Genomic DNA, 21,406 nt, shown 5'->3' with positions numbered 1-21,406 from the left:
AAATACTGTACCCTAATTAAACAAAGTGACGTCCCAATTAAGCAGAAATCCCAATTATCAGTATCCCGATCAGGCGGTGCTGACTGTATTACACAAATACAGAATATTCTGTGTAAGATACATGCTGATTTTAACCCACTCAACAGAGGGTAAACTAATGTGGTGGGAGGATAAACTGGCTTCTCCTGGTTCAAAGGGTAAAATAAAGCTACAGCACAATAAGGCAAGAATGTTGCTAATGAGGTTAGCAAATTATTTTGTCTATTACTGTATCTCTTAAGCTTTTGTTGAATCCACTCTAGAATGCCCATATACTGCATGCTACAATAGCAGACTGACATATTACCACACAACACATTGTTCGACATACTTACTGTTCTGCCCTGCAGTAAACCATGGGTGTCCCCATCTATGAGCGCTCGAGTCCCTTAACCATATTGGATCACTGACCCCCATGACCAGTAGCAATTTCTTTGTAGATTCCAGATCATCCTGTGAGGTATCATTGGGCAACAGGCTAAACTGTTGTCTGCAGTATCTCTCTGCATGCCTGAAATCCAGGGAAACATTTACATATTCAAAAACTCCATCAGGAGTCTGGAGGACTGTCTGTGAAAGCTGGGAATCTGCAAAGAAAGAAGCTTATAATTACTAAAAAGTAAACAAGTCACAGTGTTTAACCAAATCTGAAATGTGACCATTTATAATACATGAACCAGTACATAAAGCATTGTGGGTGTTGTGGTACTATTAGTATATGAATAAAATCAATGAAACAACTGCATAGTGAAGTTTGAACATGTTGGGTGTGCAATAACACCCTACAGTTAGTTTGGTTTTTGGTGCCTCACATACAGCGTATATGCTGTGCCCTGAGCCCCAGCACCCCTAATCCACAACCCCCTATAAAAACACAGCACTCCTGCCTCTCATTAGCATTACATCCCTCCCTTACTGTTCCATTCCCAATAATGGCTGACACTACATCCCCACCTGCCTTACACAACAGCAGACCTGACTCTAGTATTGTCCAGCGTTCGGTGGCAGTAGTCACAGAGTCAGAAGGGTCCTGACTCTAGCTGGTGACCCGACTATTAAAAGTGTTGTGGCAGATTGTTAAAAAATCTATTCATTCCTAAGAGCAGAGCTTCAACAATCCTGCAAACATTAAAAATCTATTCATTCCTGAGAGCAGAGCTTTAACAATCCTGCAAATACTAAAAATCTATTCATTCCTAAGAGCAGAGCTTCAACAATCCTAAAAACATTAAGACTAACCTTCAGAAATGTTTCTGTGTTCCCAGGATGCACTAGTTCCAATAAGTCTGCAAACCTGAAAACATACAAGAAATTATACAAGGTCAAACAAACAGCCAGCAGCAAAAAAAATTCTCATCATACCTTATAAAAGAGAGGACACCGCAGAGCAGGGCAGAGGAGAGCAAGATACTGCCGCCCGCAGCGAACCGACAGCCCGCCCCACCCCAAGGTCCAACACCAAAGCAGGAAGGCTACCTACTTGTCCCATGCCCTGGAGGGGTTAGCCTCTGTTAGTGCTGTTGGACCTGAGCTGGGAGGAGAGGGTCGACTGCATGGCACTGACAAAGGCTCTAAAACGGAGTTTTAGGAATTGCGACTCCTACCTGTGCTTGCAGGACCAGCTCCATCACTGGAGGAGAGTACCGGGAGAGAAGCTGGGAGCCCTGGCCGTGGACACCACATGCCTGGCGAGACGGGCGTACAGCGTAGAGCCCGACAACTTCGGTAGACAGATAGCCCTGGACGCCCTTATGCACAGCCTGCAACCAATGCCACTGCGACACCAGGTCCGCCTCACTGGCCCATGGGTGGTGAACCAGGCTGTGGCAATAGAGGCCATGCTCCAGGATGAGGAGCCCCTGCCACATCAACCAGGACACCAACCCACAGTGCGCCAGGTCCTGCCCAGCGAAGAGACTGAAGCCTGCTGGGTCACCCCCACCTGGCTCCCGGAACTCGTAGTCCACACAGGACCCCGGGCGGCTGGTCCCCGCACACACCTGCAGCGCCAATGCCCAGCAACTGCCACCCCGCCACCCACAAGCACGCCACTGCCAGCCAGGGGAGCACGACAGTGCAGTCGGGGGAGTGGGGCTCCATTCCCCCAGAAGTAGCTGACAGCACCACAGTTTAAACAGGGTCCGCCGCTGTTGTGGGGAGGACCTCTGTGGGGGCTTCTGCCACGTCCCGGTCTGAGTGGAGGGGGTTTCCATACACAGAATTTGTCAACACGGGATCGACGGTGATGCTGACGCAACCCAATGTGATCCAGGGGCGGGTCCAGCTTGAGCCAGTGATGGTGCAGCTCCGCACAGTCGCCGGGGAGCTGTCACAGTCTGAGTAGCACTGCACTGCTCAGCTGTAGCTGCACCAGGCTTAATAAAGTGCTGCATTCAAGAACCTGAGAAACCTGTGTGACTCTATTCATTTCCATGCAGTGCTACAATATTTTAAACTACATCAGAAAGTGCCCTTCCAGTGCAGTAAGGTTATAACATATTGCATAAGCCCATATGCAAGGCTCGAATTTAATGTATATTTGGTAGCATTCTGAGACCCAAAATTCTTAATTTGCTACTAGTTTTTTTATGCAGTAGCATTTTTTTTCTGATACCCTACGCTGCAGTTTATATGACCACCCCTAAGTGAACACATACATAATTACTGGTATTAGTTTTTTTAAACACGTACATTATTAGTATCTCTCATACAGCGGGAAACCATTGCTAATCGATTTTTAGATGACTGGGGTTTGTGCCGCCCCATGTAGACACGTGCGAGGCCCACAATGCTAATCGTATTGGTACAAATACTAGAACAACGTGGATACAATTGCAAGGTATGAAGTTTATGTTATAGACCACAAGTAAAATTGTTAAATTGTTATTTTTCTAATTATCAGTCAAATAAACCACTACAGAATAAGACCATTTTGCTACCTACTTTCCAGGCAGGTAGCAAATCCTCACTACTGCCTTAAAAAGTTAACTTCTAGCCCTGCCCATATGCATAAAACTCAGCGTCTCCTTTATCGTGCCAGTAATAGTTTTAAACATGACAGCATTTCATCAGGTGATGCAAACGCCATTTACTGTCAAAAAAACATCACTCATTGCGACGTTAGAATAACGTGCCCTTAGAGACCAATTTTCTCATTAGCATATTATTCGTCTGATTCATAAATTTGTATTGTGCCATTAATTGACCCTTACCAGCATCATAATTAGCATGTGCCTCAGACCAGGCGGAGAATGAGATATGTCTTAACGGTATAATTTCCTAGCATAATGTCTGCATTTAGGAACATGTATTTAAGCCAATAGTAATAATAAAAAAGCTTCTATGTTTAATTATATAATAATTATGTAATTTAAGTATTTTGTTATTTGAAATGCATACATTAAATTGCATTGTTAACTTGTCTGAACAGGATAGTCTACTTGCTGGTATTCATTGCTCTAAGAAAATACAAGCACACCGAAGCCTGGCGTGGACTGCACATCAAGAGGAGGCAGCATGATCTAGAAGAGCATGATCCAGAAGAGCATGATCCAGAAGAGAGAAGATCCTGCAGATTTGTTTCCAATCTGACGTTCATCTTGCCAGCGCTTCTGCCAGTATATGATCTGATCTCCCCTTTTCAGGACCACCCGCATTAACCCAATCAGCTATCTCCTGACATATTTTTTCAGCTGAGAGCAGGTTTTCTTATTTATTTTATTTATTTCTTAGCAGACGCCCTTATCCAGGGCGACTTACAATTGTTACAAGATATCACATTATTTTTACATACAATTACCCATTTATACAGTTGGATTTTTACGGGAGCAATCTAGGTAAAGTACCTTGCTCAAGGGTACAGCAGCAATGTCCCACACCTGGGATTGCACCAACGACTCTCCGGTCAAGAGTCCAGAGCCCCAACCACTACTCCACACTGCTGCCTCATGTCTTAACCTCTCACTCGCGTCCAGCACCTTTTACTACAGGAGTCCCTTGCTATACAGACACCGTTATGCCGTACATTCTGATATGCCTGATATGTCGCCGATTATAACCAATTCAGTGTGATGCTAGGAATTACATTATCCAAAGAGGCCCATTGAAAAAAACTGACTGTTATACTGACCGGATGAAAATACGCCCAAAAACAGATACAAGTAGCTACTGAATCACTACAATGGAGAACATGATTTAAAAAGGGCAGTGTGACAGGGTATCCCCCGCTCCTGGGTGTATTTGGTTTATTTTGTAAAGTTTGGGTTATGTAGCACGGGTGACTTAAAGGGTATATTTGTATTTGGGTGGTATTTGGGCACGGGGAATTAGTTCACATGCAGACTATACGGGGGCCAGATTGAATGATTGATTAGTAATTGAGTCCCAGCACAGCTGTATATAAAGAGGCACGGATCGCTCACTCGAGGCTGGGTTTTGTTCAGAGAAGGAACGTAAGTGAAAGATTCAAATAATTGCTACTTGTACTGCTTTAAAACAGCACGTTAAAGCCTGGCTACCCGACCCAAACCCGTGTATATTCTGTGTCAAGCACTCGGGCTCGGGTCGGGCTGGACCGGCTCAGTGTTTTATAAATAAATACATTATTAGATTTTAGCGAGTGTTTTCTTCCTGTTGCAAATGCAAATGCCTCCTAAAATTACTTATCATGGATCTCACGATAGAGGTGTTTCTGTGTTCTTGTGTTTATGTTACGTAAGAAATACAGCCAAAAAGTGATTCTACATTATTAATATGGAGGCTGTTGATATAAAAAGAAAGCTGTCTATTGGAGAATGTTTAGCAGTGGAAAGTTCTGTTGCTGGAAAGGGAAAACATTGACATTGTTGTTTTCCGTGATAGTAAAAGTTCAAGTGGATTTGTACAGTGCAAATCTTGCAAACTTTTACTTATGAAGCAGAAAGACGGGAATTCATCTTTGCAGCAGCACACTGAAAAAGGATGTACTCGCCCTGCAGCATGGCCAAGTCAGTGTACATGGTAATTCCGTGGTTTGAGAAACTTCAATGACATTGGCTATGTTTCCATTAAGATATCGAAGCGAATAACATCTTATGTGCTTTTGAAATTCGACAAAAGTAATGCGTATAATCAACCTAAAATTGGGTTTTCCATTCAAATCAATTTCTTTTTTTTTCTGTAAATTTAGTCGTTGCCAATTATTTTTATTATTTTCTCCCAATTTCAGAATGGCCAATTATTTTTTTAAGCTCAGCTCACCGCTACCACTCCTGCGCTGAGGGCGAAGACGAACACACACTGTCCTCCGAAGCGTGTGCCGTCAGCCGACCGCTTTTTTTCACACTGCAGACTCACCATGCAGCCACCCAAGAGCTACAGCGTCGGAGGACAATGCAGCCTTCGGGCAGTTTACAGGCAAGCCCGCAGGCACCCGGCCAGACTACAGGGGTCGCTGGTGCGCGGTGAGCCGAGGACACCCTGGCCGACCTAACCCCTCCCTCCCCCCGGGCGACGCTCGGCCAATTGAGCGCCGCCCCCTGGAAGCTCCCATCCTCGGTCGGCTGTGGAATAGCCTGGACTCGAACTCGTGACGTCCAGACTACAGAGCGCATCCTGCACTTCACGTGGAGCGCCTTTACTGGATGCGCCACTTGGGAGCCCCATTCAAATCGATTTCTAGCGGACAAACTGGCCGACATGATGACGTTGTGGGCGGAGCTAAAATTATTTGCATTGAAAACTGAAATACGCTAGAAAAATAATGCGACAGACCGTTTCCACTCTTCTCCCTGATTTTACTTTACAAATGTATGCAATTTTACTTATACGATGACGTATCACATCTAGCGAATAACCCCAGTTTACTAAACAGCAGTCTACTGTCCATCACTTCCCACCAGTTTATTATTCACAAAAAAGAATTATTCCGAAAGTATTCTCGGGTGAAAATCTAACCAGAATATTTGACCGGTGTACTTGAATACTATACTATTTGTACAGCTTGATTTGTTTTACCCCATAAGAATCTTAATTAACTGATATTTTGGTTATAGCCTACTATAAGGGTAGCCTACTATTTTCTCATAAATTACAGGAGCATTTTCACCTTTTGTTGTAATTTATGAGAAATGTTAAACATTTAATAAGTCGTATATAGAGCAACTGTTTCAGTTTGTGTAAAATCAAGAGAGAACACTACAAAGGGGGTTTCAAACTTTGTTTTATGTAGGGTAATGTTTGATGTCACTATACTTCTAAATTGTGTGGATTGCAAAAGAAAAAGGGGGAAAGGCAGAATGCTATACATGGTAAATGTACTGAATTTTCTTTGTAATTACATTTATAACTGAATTTTATTTATATATTTACAATAAAATATTCATTAAAAGGCATCGCCATCAGGAGCAGTTTGCCCCTCATTTTTGATTTGGCTTTCCTTTCCCACGACACGTTTCAAATTCAGTAGCGACGACGAGCCTAGTGTAACAGGTTTAATACAGAGTTTAATTCTACCAGTTTAATTTCACCAAAAGTCAACTGTGATAATGAGGTTAACTGTTCTGACACCTTGTGGTGAGACAAAGGGAGTGCACAATGCCCTTTTAAATAGTTCCGGTTTCGGGTTACCTCTTCCCAGTCACTGCTTGAATGGAAAGAGGGTAAGCATCATGACGTTCCCTCCAATCATAATCTTTAGTTTTATCAAGATAAAAGTACTCCAATAGTTTTGTAATTTTAACAAACTGAAAATAGCTTCTACCTGTAACGTTTTATTCCCATATAAGTGCGCTATATGTTTTTAATACACATATTTTTTGTTGCATTTGTGATTACTGTAGTTACACGTGGTTGCTTGTATACTGTACGCTGTCACCCGGGGATCTGACCTAACCTGAATTGCATATCGGGTGAATCTATTTTATTTTGTTTAGGGATTTAAGGAAACGTACATTGCTGCCTGAAACTGAAATCTGTTTTTATTTTAACAGGTATGTTGTCCTCCCTTTTATCAGTTGTACATAATTGTTTTGAATGTTTTTATATTAGGGTTTAACGGTAGGATCTAGTAGACTATACAGCGATAGCATGTAAGCAGGGTTTTGTTCAATTTTGTTTTTCTGCAAATGCATGTTATAATTGTACTGTCTACTGTGTCCAGTCACTGCTTGAATGGAAAGAGGGGATTTAAGGAAACGTACATTGCTGCCTGAAACTGAAATCTGTTTTTATTTTAACAGCAAGAACCACAATAAACTGCCTGCCGTACCTGAATTGTGTCGTCCGTGTATGATAAGGATAGGGGGACAGAGTAGCAGAAGCGAGAATAATAAATTAAACACAACGCAGAAACATTCACATTACCGGAGCAAAAGTGAACCGGTTACAGTGGTGCCGTGACTCTTTTTGGATCAACCGACCAACTCTCGTGTGATCGCCGGTGGATTGCAACGCTGTCTGCTGCCTGTCTCCATGACAGTAAGGTACTCGGATCACATGACTCGCGCCTGTTCTGATGCAATTCTGATTCGACTGCAGTGCAATTGTATATTATTGGCACTGTACTGTTTATTTGTATATATTTTTTAATATAAATATTTTTTTCTTACTATTTCAATAGTGCTTTTTGTAATTGTGTGTATATCTATATACCTTTTTTTTTTTTAAATCATTCATAAAAACAAACAAAAAAATCCCTAAAGGTCTTCTTTATAGATACTGCATTTGATTTACAATGGCTTCAGGACATGACTCAGATTGTGGGTTTTCTGTTGGAGTTAGCGGTTCTGTATCTCATAGAAAAAAATGTGACATTGGTAGGGGTAAATTCCTTGCAAATAATGATACAAATGTACACAGCTCCCCAGGGTTGTTTCCCTTACACTCACCTGGCTTTAGTTCTACTCCCATCGCACCTGCACCATCTGCACCCAGACACCAAGATGTTACAATTGAGGCTTTGGGTGATCTTATCACCTGGTTAGCACACCAGATAGGTGATTCCATTGCAGTCAGATTAAGCACACATAATGCTTCTGTTACCCTACCCATGAGCAATATGAAGAGATATTAGGCAAGCTGATGAGCAAAGCTAAGGACATAGTTAAAGTTACCTTGCGTAGCAACCCAACGCTGGACCCCAAGCAAGACCCATCAATTGTGTTTGACATTCTGAAACAAAACTTCAGTGAATTAACTTACTCCTGTATGCCACTGGCTGATTTCTACAACACGGTTCCCAGGACTGGCGAAGATGCAATGGATTTCTGGATTCGTTTGAACAAAGCAGTTGATGTGGCAGACGAATGTTTACGTCGGCAGGGGAGGAAGATTGAAAATCCCAGTTTGGAAGTGGTTATGATGTTTATAAAACATTGCCCAGACTCTGGCCTTGGGAGAGTATTTAAACTTAAATCTGCTGAGAAGTGGACAGCCGTGAGGTTCAGGAGCGTCTCGACGATTTTCAAAGAAATCAGAAAGCAAGAAGGAATGCAAATCAGCCTGTGAATTTGATGTCTAGATCCGTTACTGCTTGCACACAGACATCTCACGAGTTGCAGGTAGCGTGCACTCAGGTTGATCAGCTTTCCCTAACACCATCACCTGCGAGTACACCAACTTTGGAGGAACCAAGCCTTCACAAAATGATAGGAATGCTGGACAGAGTTCTGTCACTGAACACGCAAACCACCACTTTTCCACATAACCAAAGCCTGGTTCAAAATCTTTCTAGATCTCATGTTTACCATGGTGGAGCATGCAAGGTTTGTGGCTCTTCTACAGACTCCACTCATGCTCACTGCATGCGAGACAATTTGTGCCTCCAATGCTTTGCACATGGTCACATCAAAAGGGACTGTGCTGCCCGTTCCAGGCCTGGGCCGCCTGGGACCCAGCCCCATACAAGTCATTTAAACTAGAGATCCCATATAGCGAGAGGGGAAGTATGGGCATTGTACAACAAACCCTCAGTGTGGATAAAGACCTGGAAGCTATGTTCATGCAACATTGTGAAACGTTACCACAGGGTCAGAAAGCCATTTTTGTAGGATCACAGAGACTTAAAAAGTTTAGTGACCTGTTTTACACATCTGTTACTGTTTGTGATCTTGTCGAGTTGAAGGCCATGCTTGATTCTGGTTCCATGGCGTGCACCTTGAGCGAAGCAGGAGAGTTGAAATTACTATCGGCTGGTGTGCTTTCTCCGAAGCAAGCCGCACCTGACAATCTGGTGCTAGTTGGCTGTGGAGGCCTGACAACTCACCCAAAATGTATCTATGAGTTACAGCTTGAGGTTTATGGTCTAAAAATGGTGGTTCCTACCTTGGTTGTACCTGGACAGCATGATGAATTAATTGTAGGTTCTAATGTTATCAAGCACATATTACAAACTATGAGATCTACAGACAGTTACTGGGAGCTGATTTCTTCAAAGAGCAACAACTCTGATGGTGAACATTTCCTAGAGATGTTATCAAACGTTGTTCAGTGGAAAGGCGATGGTGTATCTGTGAAGATTGGAACAGTCAAACTAAATGAGGCTGTCCCTCTGTTACTAAAGCGTGAATATCTGGTGTGGGGGAAGTTGCCTAGTTCTGCTTGTGTGTCTCCAGGGAGCACGGTGATTGTTGAGCCAACCACATCTAAAACTTCGCCGAAAAACATTCTAGTAGGAAGAGTGGTCACACCCATGTGGGGAGACCGATGGGTTCCAATGAAGATTATCAACCCTTCCATGAAAGCTATAACTTTAAAGCGCAACTGTAAACTGGCGGACATCTTTTCCAGTCTTGCTGTTGAAGACCTGAACATTGATCAAGGAGTTAGTCAATATAAGTGTGCCTCTCAAGCTTCTGAAAACCATACAGTACGCTCTGCAGCTACAGATCATGTGACGATTTTACAGGACGCAGGATTAGGTGATATCGACATTGAAGCTTGTCAGACCTCACCCGTCTGGAAGAATAAATTGGCACACTTATTAGTGGAGTACCAAGACATTTTTTCGAGAGGAAAACTGTGGTGAGGCTAAAGGCTGTGTGCACAGGATCCACTTCTGATGAGCGTCCATTTCGACTTCCTTATCGTAGAATCCCGCCTGCACATTACCAGGAGTTACGAAAGGTCCTGACAGAAATGGAGGAGAAGGGGATTATCAGCAAGTCTGTTAGTGAATATGCCTCTCCTTTAGTCATGGTTTGGAAGAAAAATAGGGATCTTAGGATTTGCACAGATTTTAGATGGCTGAACACCAGGACCTTCAAGGACGCACTCCCCCTACCTCATCAAGCCGATTGTCTTGCAGCATTGGGAGGAAACGTTTTCTTTAGCACAATGGACCTGACTTCAGGGTTTTATAACATCCCTCTACATGAGGCGGACAGAAAATTTACTGCATTCACTACTCCACTGGGGCTGCACGAGTATAATCGCTTACCCCAAGGGTTATGTAACAGCCCTGCATCTTTTATGCGCATGATGTTGAGTATTTTTGATGACTTAAATTTTTCTAGTCTCCTTTGTTATCTTGACGATTTGCTTGTGTTCGCACCATCCGAAGAGGAGGCTCTGAAACGCCTTGAGATACTGTTCAGTCGTCTCCGAGCTAACAACTTGAAACTTGCTCAGAAAAAGTGTCATCTTTTGCGCAAGACTGTCAAGTTTTTAAGGTCATGTCATTGACCACAACAGTGTTGGGGCTGATCAAGACAAGATAAAGGCCATTTCGGACATAAGGAAAGAGGATCTTATGAATGATGACGGCTGTACACCATCTCAAAAGAAGGTCCGGTCGTTCCTCGGCATGGTCCTCTATTATCAGCACTTCATACCAGGCTGTTCTTCTATTGCCAAGCCTCTCTTCGGTCTCACTGCAGGTCAGAAGCGGAAATGCCAGACAGCCAAAGGCCTGGGAAAGCCTGGTGCTTTTCGAAAACTGTCCCCACAGGATTGGACCACCCCTTGTGACGTTGCCTTTGCGAAATTGAAGGATGCTCTTCTAAACAGTGCTATTTTAGCACACCCTGACTTTGACATACCATTCGTCCTGTCAATCGATGCCTCACTTGATGGTCTTGGAGTTGTGCTGTCACAATCCCAGTCGGAGAGGACAAAGCAAGACCAGTTGCTTTTGCAAGCAAATCATTGAGCCGCAGTCAAGCTAGAATTTCTCGCATTGAAATGGTCAGTCTGTGACAAATTTAGCCATTGGCTTAAAGGCCACAGATTTACTGTGTGGACTGATAATAATCCACTGACCTATATTATGACCAAGCCAAAATTAGATGCTTGTGAACAGCGTTGGGTCGCTAAACTTGCCCCTTATACTTTCGATATTAAGCACATTCCAGGCAGGTTGAATATCGTGGCGGACGCTTTGAGTAGGGAGCCTTTCGTGAAGCCTCTTGATCAGAGATTGCTGTCTGTGCCTTATACTAAGTTGATGGAGGGAGCTCAAGAAGTTGCAGCTATTGAAATACAGGATGTGTTTCGGTGGAGTTGCCATCAACAGGAGGTACTAAACCCCAGTTTTCCCCATCTATCAGGTGGTGCTTCCACTCAGCCACTGCATTCAGTACAAGGGTTACTGTCGATGGAAGAAGTGTCTGCAGTTCTAGATATGCATGTGGAATGGGACGTTGCTTCCAAGCAGAGAGCTGTCGGCCTTGCACAACATGTTCAGCAGCTGGTGCCTTCAGGTCAAGATACTCTACCCACCTTGTCCCTACATGACCTACAAATTCACCAAAGACAGGACGCTACTATCTCTAGGATCATCACGTATGTGGAGAGGAGAAGACGGCCTTCCAGGAGAGAGCGGTTTGGAATACCAAACCATGCCTTGAAACTTGTTAAACAGTGGGAGAAACTTGTGCTGCAGAATGGCATCTTATATAGGGTTTCTCACTCACAAAGAAGAAAAGGTTCCAATAGATCGTCCCTGAGGTCTTGCGAAATGAGGCTTTAACTAGAGTACATGACCTGGCAGGTCATCAGGGGCAAGCTCGAACATTATATCTCGCTCGTCAACGATTCTTTTGGCCTGAGATTTAAAAGACATTCGAGAACACGTGCGATGCTGTCACAGATGCGTCTTTGCCAAGATCCCCGAACCTGCTGCAAGAGCCCCCTTAGAAAACATTAGGACCACTGCTGCACTTGAGCTTGTATGCATCGACTTCTGGTCAGCTGAAGACAATAAAAACAAGTCAGTCGACGTTCTTGTGGTAACAGACCACTTCACAAAGCTGGCTCATGCCTTTCCTTGCAAAGACCAGACTGCCAAGCAAGTTGCAAAGAAACTATGGGACAATTTATTTTGTGTGTACGGCTTTCCTGAGCGGATTCACTCCGATCAAGGAGCGAATTTCGAAAGCACCTTAATAGCCGAACTACTTGAGTTAGCTGGAGTTAGCAAATCCCATACCACCGCATACCATCCAATGGGTAATGGCGGTACTGAAAGATTCAATAGAACGTTGGGGAACATGCTCAGATCGTTGCCACCTAAAGCAAAGCACCAATGGCCTCAACTGATCCAGTCAATGACATTTGTATATAACTGCACGGCCCATGAGACAACTGGGTTTGCACCTTTCTTTCTCATGTTTGGTAGGGTACCCAGGTTGCCAGTTGATTTGATGTTCAAAAATGTCTTGAATGACAGTGCAGTGTGTGATTACAATTCTTATGTCCTGTCTCTCATTAGTGATCTCAAAGAAGCCATGTCTCTAGCTCAGCAACACTCTGCTAAAGAACAGACCCATCAAGCCAAGGAGTATAACAAGAAATGAAAAGGTTCGCCTCTCTCCGTGGGAGACAGAGTCCTCTTAGCCAATAAAGGGGAACAAGGCAAATGAAAACTGGCAGATAAATGGGAACCAACAGTGTACACTGTGTTAGACACGGATCCTTCAATCCACATTTATAAGATCCAAGATCAGTCTGGGAACACCAGAGTAGTGCACAGAAACCTGCTGCTCCAAGCCAACTTCTTGCCTCTCCATATGCCTGACGATAACCCTTCCACAGATTTCCTTAGTGAGATGGAAGACAGTTCATTACAAGATTCGCTGCCTTCAGAGTCTGTTGTCCTTGTCGAGAAAGCAAGTGTTGATGATCGCGTCCGCTCCTGGGTTTTTGACAACTCGACTTGCAACAATACCGGCGGATCTTAAACATTACAAGACTTGGATTCCAATTCTGTTTCTGCCTTAACTACTGAGAACCTGGCACAATTAGATGAAAGCTCAAATGCATGTAGCAATCCAGGCACTGATGTCTCATCTGCTCCTCCCACTTTCCCTCACAGCACTAGCTCCCCCACTTGTTGCACTAGTATTCAGGGCTCTGTCTCTGGCCTTGAACCTGTCTGAACTAGATTTGGTAGAATTGTTCGATCAGTGAACAGGTTAATTGAGCACATGACTTTGCAACACGATCAGAATCTGCTCCCTAGTGTGTAATCCTTCACTTCGTTTTAATGACTGACGGGAGATGTTGGTAATTTTCTTGTATCAGATGTATCTATATTATTATATATACATGTTTTGTTCTTTACCACCCTGATGTTAAGCTTAGATGCTATGGAATTCCTGTTTTATTTACTGCATGTCTATTGGCCAAGGTGTTTGTGGTGTACTAGGCATCATATTAGTCTAGGAGATTTGAGACTTGATCAACCTCAATTTTTTTCTCCAAGCCTTCTGTTAGGTAGCAAAATGCTGACTTAAGATGTATGTGTATTTTCATATGTGTCTGACTTGGGCCTGATGATTCTTGAGTGTTTGAATTCTAATGGGTGGCTACTTTTTTTTTTTTTCCTTACAATGTATTGATTTTGGTGTAATTTAAGGGGGGTGAGTGTAACAGGTTTAATACAGAGTTTAATTCTACCAGTTTAATTTCACCAAAAGTCAACTGTGATAATGAGGTTAACTGTTCTGACACCTTGTGGTGAGACAAAGGGAGTGCACAATGCCCTTTTAAATAGTTCCGGTTTCGGGTTACCTCTTCCCAGTCACTGCTTGAATGGAAAGAGGGTAAGCATCATGACGTTCCCTCCAATCATAATCTTTAGTTTTATCAAGATAAAAGTACTCCAATAGTTTTGTAATTTTAACAAACTGAAAATAACTTCTACCTGTAACGTTTTATTCCCATATAAGTGCGCTATATGTTTTTAATACATATATTTTTGTTGCATTTGTGATTACTGTAGTTACACGTGGTTGCTTGTATACTGTACGCTGTCACCCGGGGATCTGACCTAACCTGAATTGCATATCGGGTGAATCTATTTTATTTTGTTTAGGGATTTAAGGAAACGTACATTGCTGCCTGAAACTGAAATCTGTTTTTATTTTAACAGGTATGTTGTCCTCCCTTTTATCAGTTGTACATAATTGTGTTGAATGTTTTTATATTAGGGTTTAACGGTAGGATCTAGTAGACTATACAGCGATAGCATGTAAGCAGGGTTTTGTTCAATTTTGTTTTTCTGCAAATGCATGTTATAATTGTACTGTCTACTGTGTCCAGTCACTGCTTGAATGGAAAGAGGGGATTTAAGGAAACGTACATTGCTGCCTGAAACTGAAATCTGTTTTTATTTTAACAGCAATAACCACAATAAACTGCCTGCCGTACCTGAATTGTGTCGTCCGTGTATGATAAGGATAGGGGGACAGAGTAGCAGAAGCGAGAATAATAAATAAAACACAACGCAGAGACATTCACATTACTGGAGCAAAAGTGAACCGTTTACACTAGGCTACGTGACGTGATTACGTAGGGACCTTTCACTAGCTGACCACCACTATTTCAAGATCAGTTACATACCTCGCCGGCCCGCCCCATAACCGCTATGTACAAATAAGAGAGCAGGTCTGGAATCGGTGTGGCAGGATAGGATGTGCTTTTATGGGGGGGGCGGGAGAAATAACGAGGCAGAGGCAACTTTAACCCTTTGCAGTCCATTTATTAAGTGCGTGTCAGGCGCGTCAGGTCCAATTTATTTTCACAAGCGCAGTTAATTTTAGACGCGCTGTTTAAAAGTATTTTTTTCCACAGTCAAACGGGTTTAAAAGGCCCTGCATATCAACAAAGCACTCACTAGGCATCTCCAGCCCCGCCCCACCCTTTCGTTCGCTATAGCTTTCACATATGCTAAGAAATAAATAAATAATAATAATAATAATAATAATAATAATAATAATAAATAACAAATGCAATACACATGCATATCAGTTACACCCTCCATAGCAAACACAATACACATGCATATCAGTTACACCCTCCATTGCAAACACAATACACATGCATATCAGTTACACCCTCCATTGCAAACACAATACACATGCATATCAGTTACACCCTCCATTGCAAACACAATACACATGCATATCAGTTACACCCTCCATAGCAAACACAATACACATGCATATCAGTTACATCCTCCTTCGCCCTATGACACCATTTAAATACACAGATTTTCAGTGGTTTTCAAAAGTTAACATTAAATCAGTCTGTGTAAAAGTGTAAGACAGCCCAGTTGGCTAGATGTATAATTCTGTCTGGTAGAAAGCAGGTTGACCCATCTTCACACATTCGTCTGATGCAATAAGAGAAAATAAACTGGAATGACATTTGCTTAACACAGAAAATCATGCGAATGTGTTTCGCAATGATAATGCTCACAGATCTATTATTAGCCAGTGGGGTGAGAGGGTGTGTTCCTCTCTTACAACAGTGCAGTGTGCTTTGTTTGATTCCCCACCATTATGAGAACATACAGACATTTTCAAATCAAGTTATTACAGCTAAAATCTTTCTTTGAAAGAAACCACATCAAAAAGTAGTGCTGAGAAGAGCATGGAATTTTCAAGTTCAAGAATTCCAATAATTAATCATTTGCAAAACTTAATCTAATTCATTACAGTTTGTAACACCTGACTACAGAAGTAAGGTGTGAAGGTCTTGCTTTACCCTAGTGAATTAACTACAAAACAACAGTATAGTAATTGAAAAAAAATCTTGTATTTCTGGTAAATAGTACATCAAGTATCTCTGCAGTAAACACAGTGTCCAGAGACACATTTTAATACATAGGTGTAGAATCCCTGCTGTGTCCAGAGACACATTGTACTGTATAGCTGTTGAAACTGATCAAGTACTGGCTCTCAGCTCTGCTGCTTGCTCTCTTTGAGATGCAACAAGTAATTGATTAATCATCTGTTGATTGCCAAGGGTTTTCATTTTGTGATCCTCAATCAAACATTCATTGAGAGACTAATACTCCTGATGCCCTATTTAGAGCCTCACATCTATATTACAGCACTAGCATGTGCATGTTTTCACTTATATTTGATTGCTTTCCTAAATATTTGTAGTTTTTTGCTGCTCACTAATCGTTGTCTCAATAATAATAATAATAATAATAATTTATTTCTTAGCAGACGCCCTTATCCAGGGCGACTTACAAGATATCACATTATTTTAACATACAATTACCCATTTATACAGTTGGGTTTTAACTGGAGCAATCTAGGTAAAGTACCTTGCTCAAGGGTACAGCAGCAGTGTCCCCACCGGGGATTGAACCCATGACCCTCCGGTCAAGAGTCCAGAGCCCTAACCACTACTCCACACTGCTACTCAATGCATATACTGTGTTATATTACTAAGTATATTGATATGCTTATGCATGTTCTCAGTTGTATTTTAAGTTTTATGTGAGTCTAAACATTTCTCAAAGTTGTTCGCAATGTTTATTACCGATTATTCGAATAGAAAACTGATTGAACCTCAATCTCTCTCAGTTTTACAACTCCCTGTTTTTTCTTACATTTGAGTATTGATCATGATTAGATTGTAACTTTTTAAAATCAAAATTACAAAATAAGAAAACAAAAAATTGATGGACAATGTGCCGATTCACTCGTTTCAAATGTAACTCACAAGTGAAACAAGTCAACATGCATCATAAAATCACCAGTTTGTCCAATTGTCTGTACTGATAAATGTGCTAACTGTAGGCTGTGCCATTATCTCTCACCTTTCATGAGCACTCATTTCTCAAACACAAACATTGAAAATATAAAAAAAAAACAACAACATTTACCAGAAAGCAGCAAAGCCAGAACTTTGTTTTCACAAGTCGTCCAATCATGTTCATGTCTGGATTCCTTTTTTACAGCTGAAATAAAAGAGAGATGTTTTTATAATTTTTTTTTTTTAGGAGAAAGGGCAAACTGAAAAGAATACAATAATGTCAACATTCACTGGCTAGAAAGAACATTTTTGCAACTGGGGCAAAAATACAAATCTCTCTAGAAACTTTAAATTTTTGCCAAGCGTTCCTGTTCTGATTCAGTTTTAAGTACAGCTATGGCCAAAAGTTTTGCAGCATCTAGAATTTTAGAATTGAGACATAATTAGATTTTTTTTAAAAAATGAACAGAATTTATATATTTTGTTTATCATGTAATCAAAGAAACTACAAAATTATAGTAAAATTCTACTGGAAGCCATAATAGTAGTACAGTATTTCATGTTGGATTTCAAAATGTCATATTTTAACATTTTTGTCCGTATATGGAAAACTACAAAGTGGTATGTAATTCAATATGTTAACATAACATTATTCATTCAGCAGGTTTCATTCAACTTTATCAATCAAAATGTGTTAATTCTATAGGGGGATGCAAAACTAGTGGCCATAGCTGTATGTCAATGCCTAAGGTTTAACGCTTATAAATCATAACCACAATGCACGTCCCCATATTAGCTTATTAAATAGCTAATATTAAATAGATTTTCATATCTTACATGAATAGATTCATATTCGTTAACCAAAGTGTATTTTTTCTTTTTTTTCTGAAAACATCCCGATTGAAAATTATAATCATTAGTTTAACGAAAGCTTAACAGTTTTGTTTATTTCAGTGTGGCAGAGTCGATTAATGCTTAGAATAGAAAACACTCTTTGACAACTATTCATACCTTACAAGTTTCAAAAACAAAGTTTCTCGAGTTGCACGGGGAAAAACGCCCATGTTAAAAACTTTGATAATACCTACGATTTCCAAAGGAATTAAATACATTTTTAAAACTACTGCCACCTGTGTGTATACAAGGCAGTAGTGATTGCAATAAACTGCATCTTTCCCCACCCTACCCTGTTATTTCCATCATGTACCATTTTTTTTAACTAATGACTATTTTGAAAGCACATCATTAACAATACATTCAGTTGTATTACAGTTGCAGCCAAATTTATAGCCACTGGGTAACAAGAAGCTAGCATGGCATTTAGTCTTTGATTACAAATATTTTTTTGTCAATAATGATCTAAAAATATGTAGCTCTAAAGACAAGACATGAAAAAGAAGACCAGGGTATCAAGCATCCAGTAAACGGCACTGCTGGCAAAGCAACACTGATAACAAGACATTCCTTGCGATGTACAGTAGTTCTGAGTTATCTCAAAATAAGTTCTAGGAACTCTGGAAGCCATGCTCACCAGTATTGCTTTTCTGGTCACCTGTCTGAACGGGTCCATGTTTATAATGCTCTCGAATGAGGCGACCTTTTGGCACTGGATCACATTAAATAAAATTCTACACATGCACATCTAACCTCATCCATACTGTACTTTGTGTAATTTATCTTTTTAAACTGTGTGGAGTCAGCAGTCACTTAATAAGCAAGCGGGTGGAACTATTTTGATGGAACTGTATTTTACAGTGTACAGTTTCCCTGGCTGAGACAGGGATATCCAGCCAATGAGATCACTGCTATCCTGACCCCCCTCCCCCAAAATATCTCACTGGCCCCTGGCAAAAGTAAATAAATATATAAGTCATTTAAAAAAAAAAAAAAAAAAAATGAAATTGCATGACTCATCCTGATGTAGCGACTGGGGCAACATAAATAGCACACAGACTGTGCAGTGAACTGCTTCTCTCCTTTATAAATAGCACACAGACTGTGCAGTGAACTGCTTCTCTCCTTTATAAATAGCACACAGACTGTACAGTGAACTGCTTCTCTCCTCTCTTTATAAATAGCACATAGACTGTGCAGTGAACTGCTTCTCTCCTCTCTTTATAAATAGCACACAGACTGTACAGTGAACCACTTCTCTCCTTCCTTTATAAATAGCACACAGACTGTACAGTGAACTGCTTCTCTCCTTTATAAATAGCACACAGACTGTACAGTGAACTGCTTCTCTCCTTTATAAATAGCACACAGACTGTACAGTGAACTGCTTCTCTCCTTTATAAATACCACACAGACTGTACAGTGAATGACTTCTCTCCTTTATAAATAGCACAGACTGTGCAGTGAACTGCTTCTCTCCTTTATAAATAGCACACAGACTGTACAGTGAACTGCTTCTCTCCTCTCTTTATAAATAGCACAGACTGTACAGTGAACTGCTTCTCTCCTCTCTTTATAAATAGCACACAGACTGTACAGTGAACCACTTCTCTCCTTTATTTATAAATAGCACACAGACTGTACAGTGAACTGCTTCTCTCCTTTATAAATAGCACACAGACTGTACAGTGAACTGCTTCTCTCCTTTATAAATAGCACACAGACTGTACAGTGAACTGCTTCTCTCCTTTATAAATAGCACACAGACTGTACAGTGAACCGCTTCTCTCCTCTCTTTATAAATACCACACAGACTGTACAGTGAATGACTTCTCTCCTTTATAAATAGCACAGACTATGCAGTGAACTGCTTCTCTCCTTTATAAATAGCACAGACTGTACAGTGAACCGCTTCTCTCCTCTCTTTATAAATAGCACACAGACTGTACAGTGAACCACTTCTCTCCTTTATAAATAGCACACAGACTGTACAGTGAACTGCTTCTCTCCTTTCTTTATAAATAGCACACAGACTGTACAGTGAACTGCTTCTCTCCTTTCTTTATAAATAGCACACAGACTGTACAGTGAACTGCTTCTCTCCTTTCTTTATAAATAGCACACAGACTGTACAGTGAACTGCTTCTCAGAATGCCTTGTCTAGTCTTTATTTTCTGTTTCTGATACTCTCCAAAGTCATACTTTCAAAATCAACTAATACATTTAAAACACTCATAAATAAGAGCGACAACTTTAGGCCTTCATGTTTTACACACTTCTGATTTTTTTTTTTACAGCTGGATAATTAGTTATTTCGGACTACTGGCTTCAGTTTAACGAGAGATGTATTGGGGTTCATAAACAGGGTATTAAAAGTAATATCAATTAAATCTTACATGTCTTTTACGTGTTTGTAAAAAAACAGTTTTATAATCATAATGCTGTCTCAATTAATTTGATGATCATTCACGTTTTAGCCTTGTACTCATTCTACATTTTCATAAAACCTTGTTGTTTGTTTACAATCCCTGAACAAGCTTTCTTTCCTCTTAAACATGCATGTTCCAATGCCACTTGGGGATGCAAAAACATTTCTAAATATCATCTTTAAGCTCAAGGAGCAGAGTAACAATGAGGAGGGGCTCATCTTATTTTTATACGAAGGGCTGGTGATGAAGCAAACTCTCCTGTGATGACATTATATAAACCCTGATGTGTTCCAACATGCTAATGAAACTAGTATTCTGAAACACACCACCCCCTTTTAGGAAAATATATGTGTCAGCATGATTCCACAGCGTAATTATCCAAAGCTATTTTAAAAACGGCTTGAAAAATAACAACTTGTAAAAATGGTTTAATATATTGAAATAGTTCATACAATAGTACAGTTAACCGAGTGCAGTATAATGGCACAATGTAAACACACACAATTTATACACTACTTAAACAAGTATGAGGGGGAAAAAAACACAAATTAGATGAAAATGCTTCTGGTAAGTGAGCATGCCATTTTGTTGAAGGAATGAAGCGAATGACAATCTTACCTTAAAGGGTAGTTCTGCTGGTGTTTTCTGGTGCATTTTGGGCTCAAAGACACAATCCAGTTGCTTTCCCACTAGTCATGTTACAATAAGTGGGGCTCTGCTGTGACATTTCCCAGCACTGGAGAAAAAAACCCAAAGTGCCTGTAAAAGATCCTGTCAGTAAAAGAGGAGGTGAAATCTGACTTTGTTCCAATCTGTTCCGGTCATTGTCATGCAAATTGGGCCATTTTTCAAACTAGCCTCCAGCACAAATGCTTTTCAATACAAAGTTCATGAGGGGCTGGACCCCTACAGCCAGGCAGGAGCTGGGATCTTTCAATCCTCTCATCTACAAAGTGTTCTGTTTTTCATGACACTTTTAGTATAGTGTAGAGGAAAGCATATTAGTTATAGTTAGACAGTTAACTATTACTTCAGACTTATCCAGGGCAGAAACTGCAAAATCTGTGAAATATTAC

The 21,406-nt window shown here is 41.0% G+C and overlaps 1 protein-coding gene across 2 annotated transcripts in view; it reads right to left on the bottom strand.

The window, feature by feature from the left end:
• Window positions 1-21,125, bottom strand: part of LOC117396771 (adhesion G-protein coupled receptor D2-like) — a 145,047-nt gene extending 123,922 nt beyond the window's left edge. Inside the window, exons 1-4 of one of the 2 annotated variants that reach the window (XM_059005506.1) lie at window positions 20,949-21,125; window positions 17,138-17,212; window positions 1,279-1,333; window positions 375-626 (exon numbers count right to left, since the gene is read on the bottom strand). In XM_059005506.1, coding sequence (XP_058861489.1) covers window positions 375-626; window positions 1,279-1,333; window positions 17,138-17,191 — 361 coding nt within the window. In that variant the 5' untranslated portion in view covers window positions 17,192-17,212; window positions 20,949-21,125. The remainder of the gene's footprint in view (window positions 1-374; window positions 627-1,278; window positions 1,334-17,137; window positions 17,213-20,948) is intronic. The other variant, XM_059005505.1, reaches the window with a different exon arrangement.
• Between the last annotated feature and the right edge of the window lie 281 nt (window positions 21,126-21,406).

Source organism: Acipenser ruthenus, chromosome 31, assembly GCF_902713425.1.
Source record: "Acipenser ruthenus chromosome 31, fAciRut3.2 maternal haplotype, whole genome shotgun sequence".
Taxonomy (NCBI): domain Eukaryota; kingdom Metazoa; phylum Chordata; class Actinopteri; order Acipenseriformes; family Acipenseridae; genus Acipenser; species Acipenser ruthenus.
The sequence above is the reverse complement of the archived record's forward strand: the minus strand, read 5'-3'. Positions and strand labels throughout refer to the sequence as shown.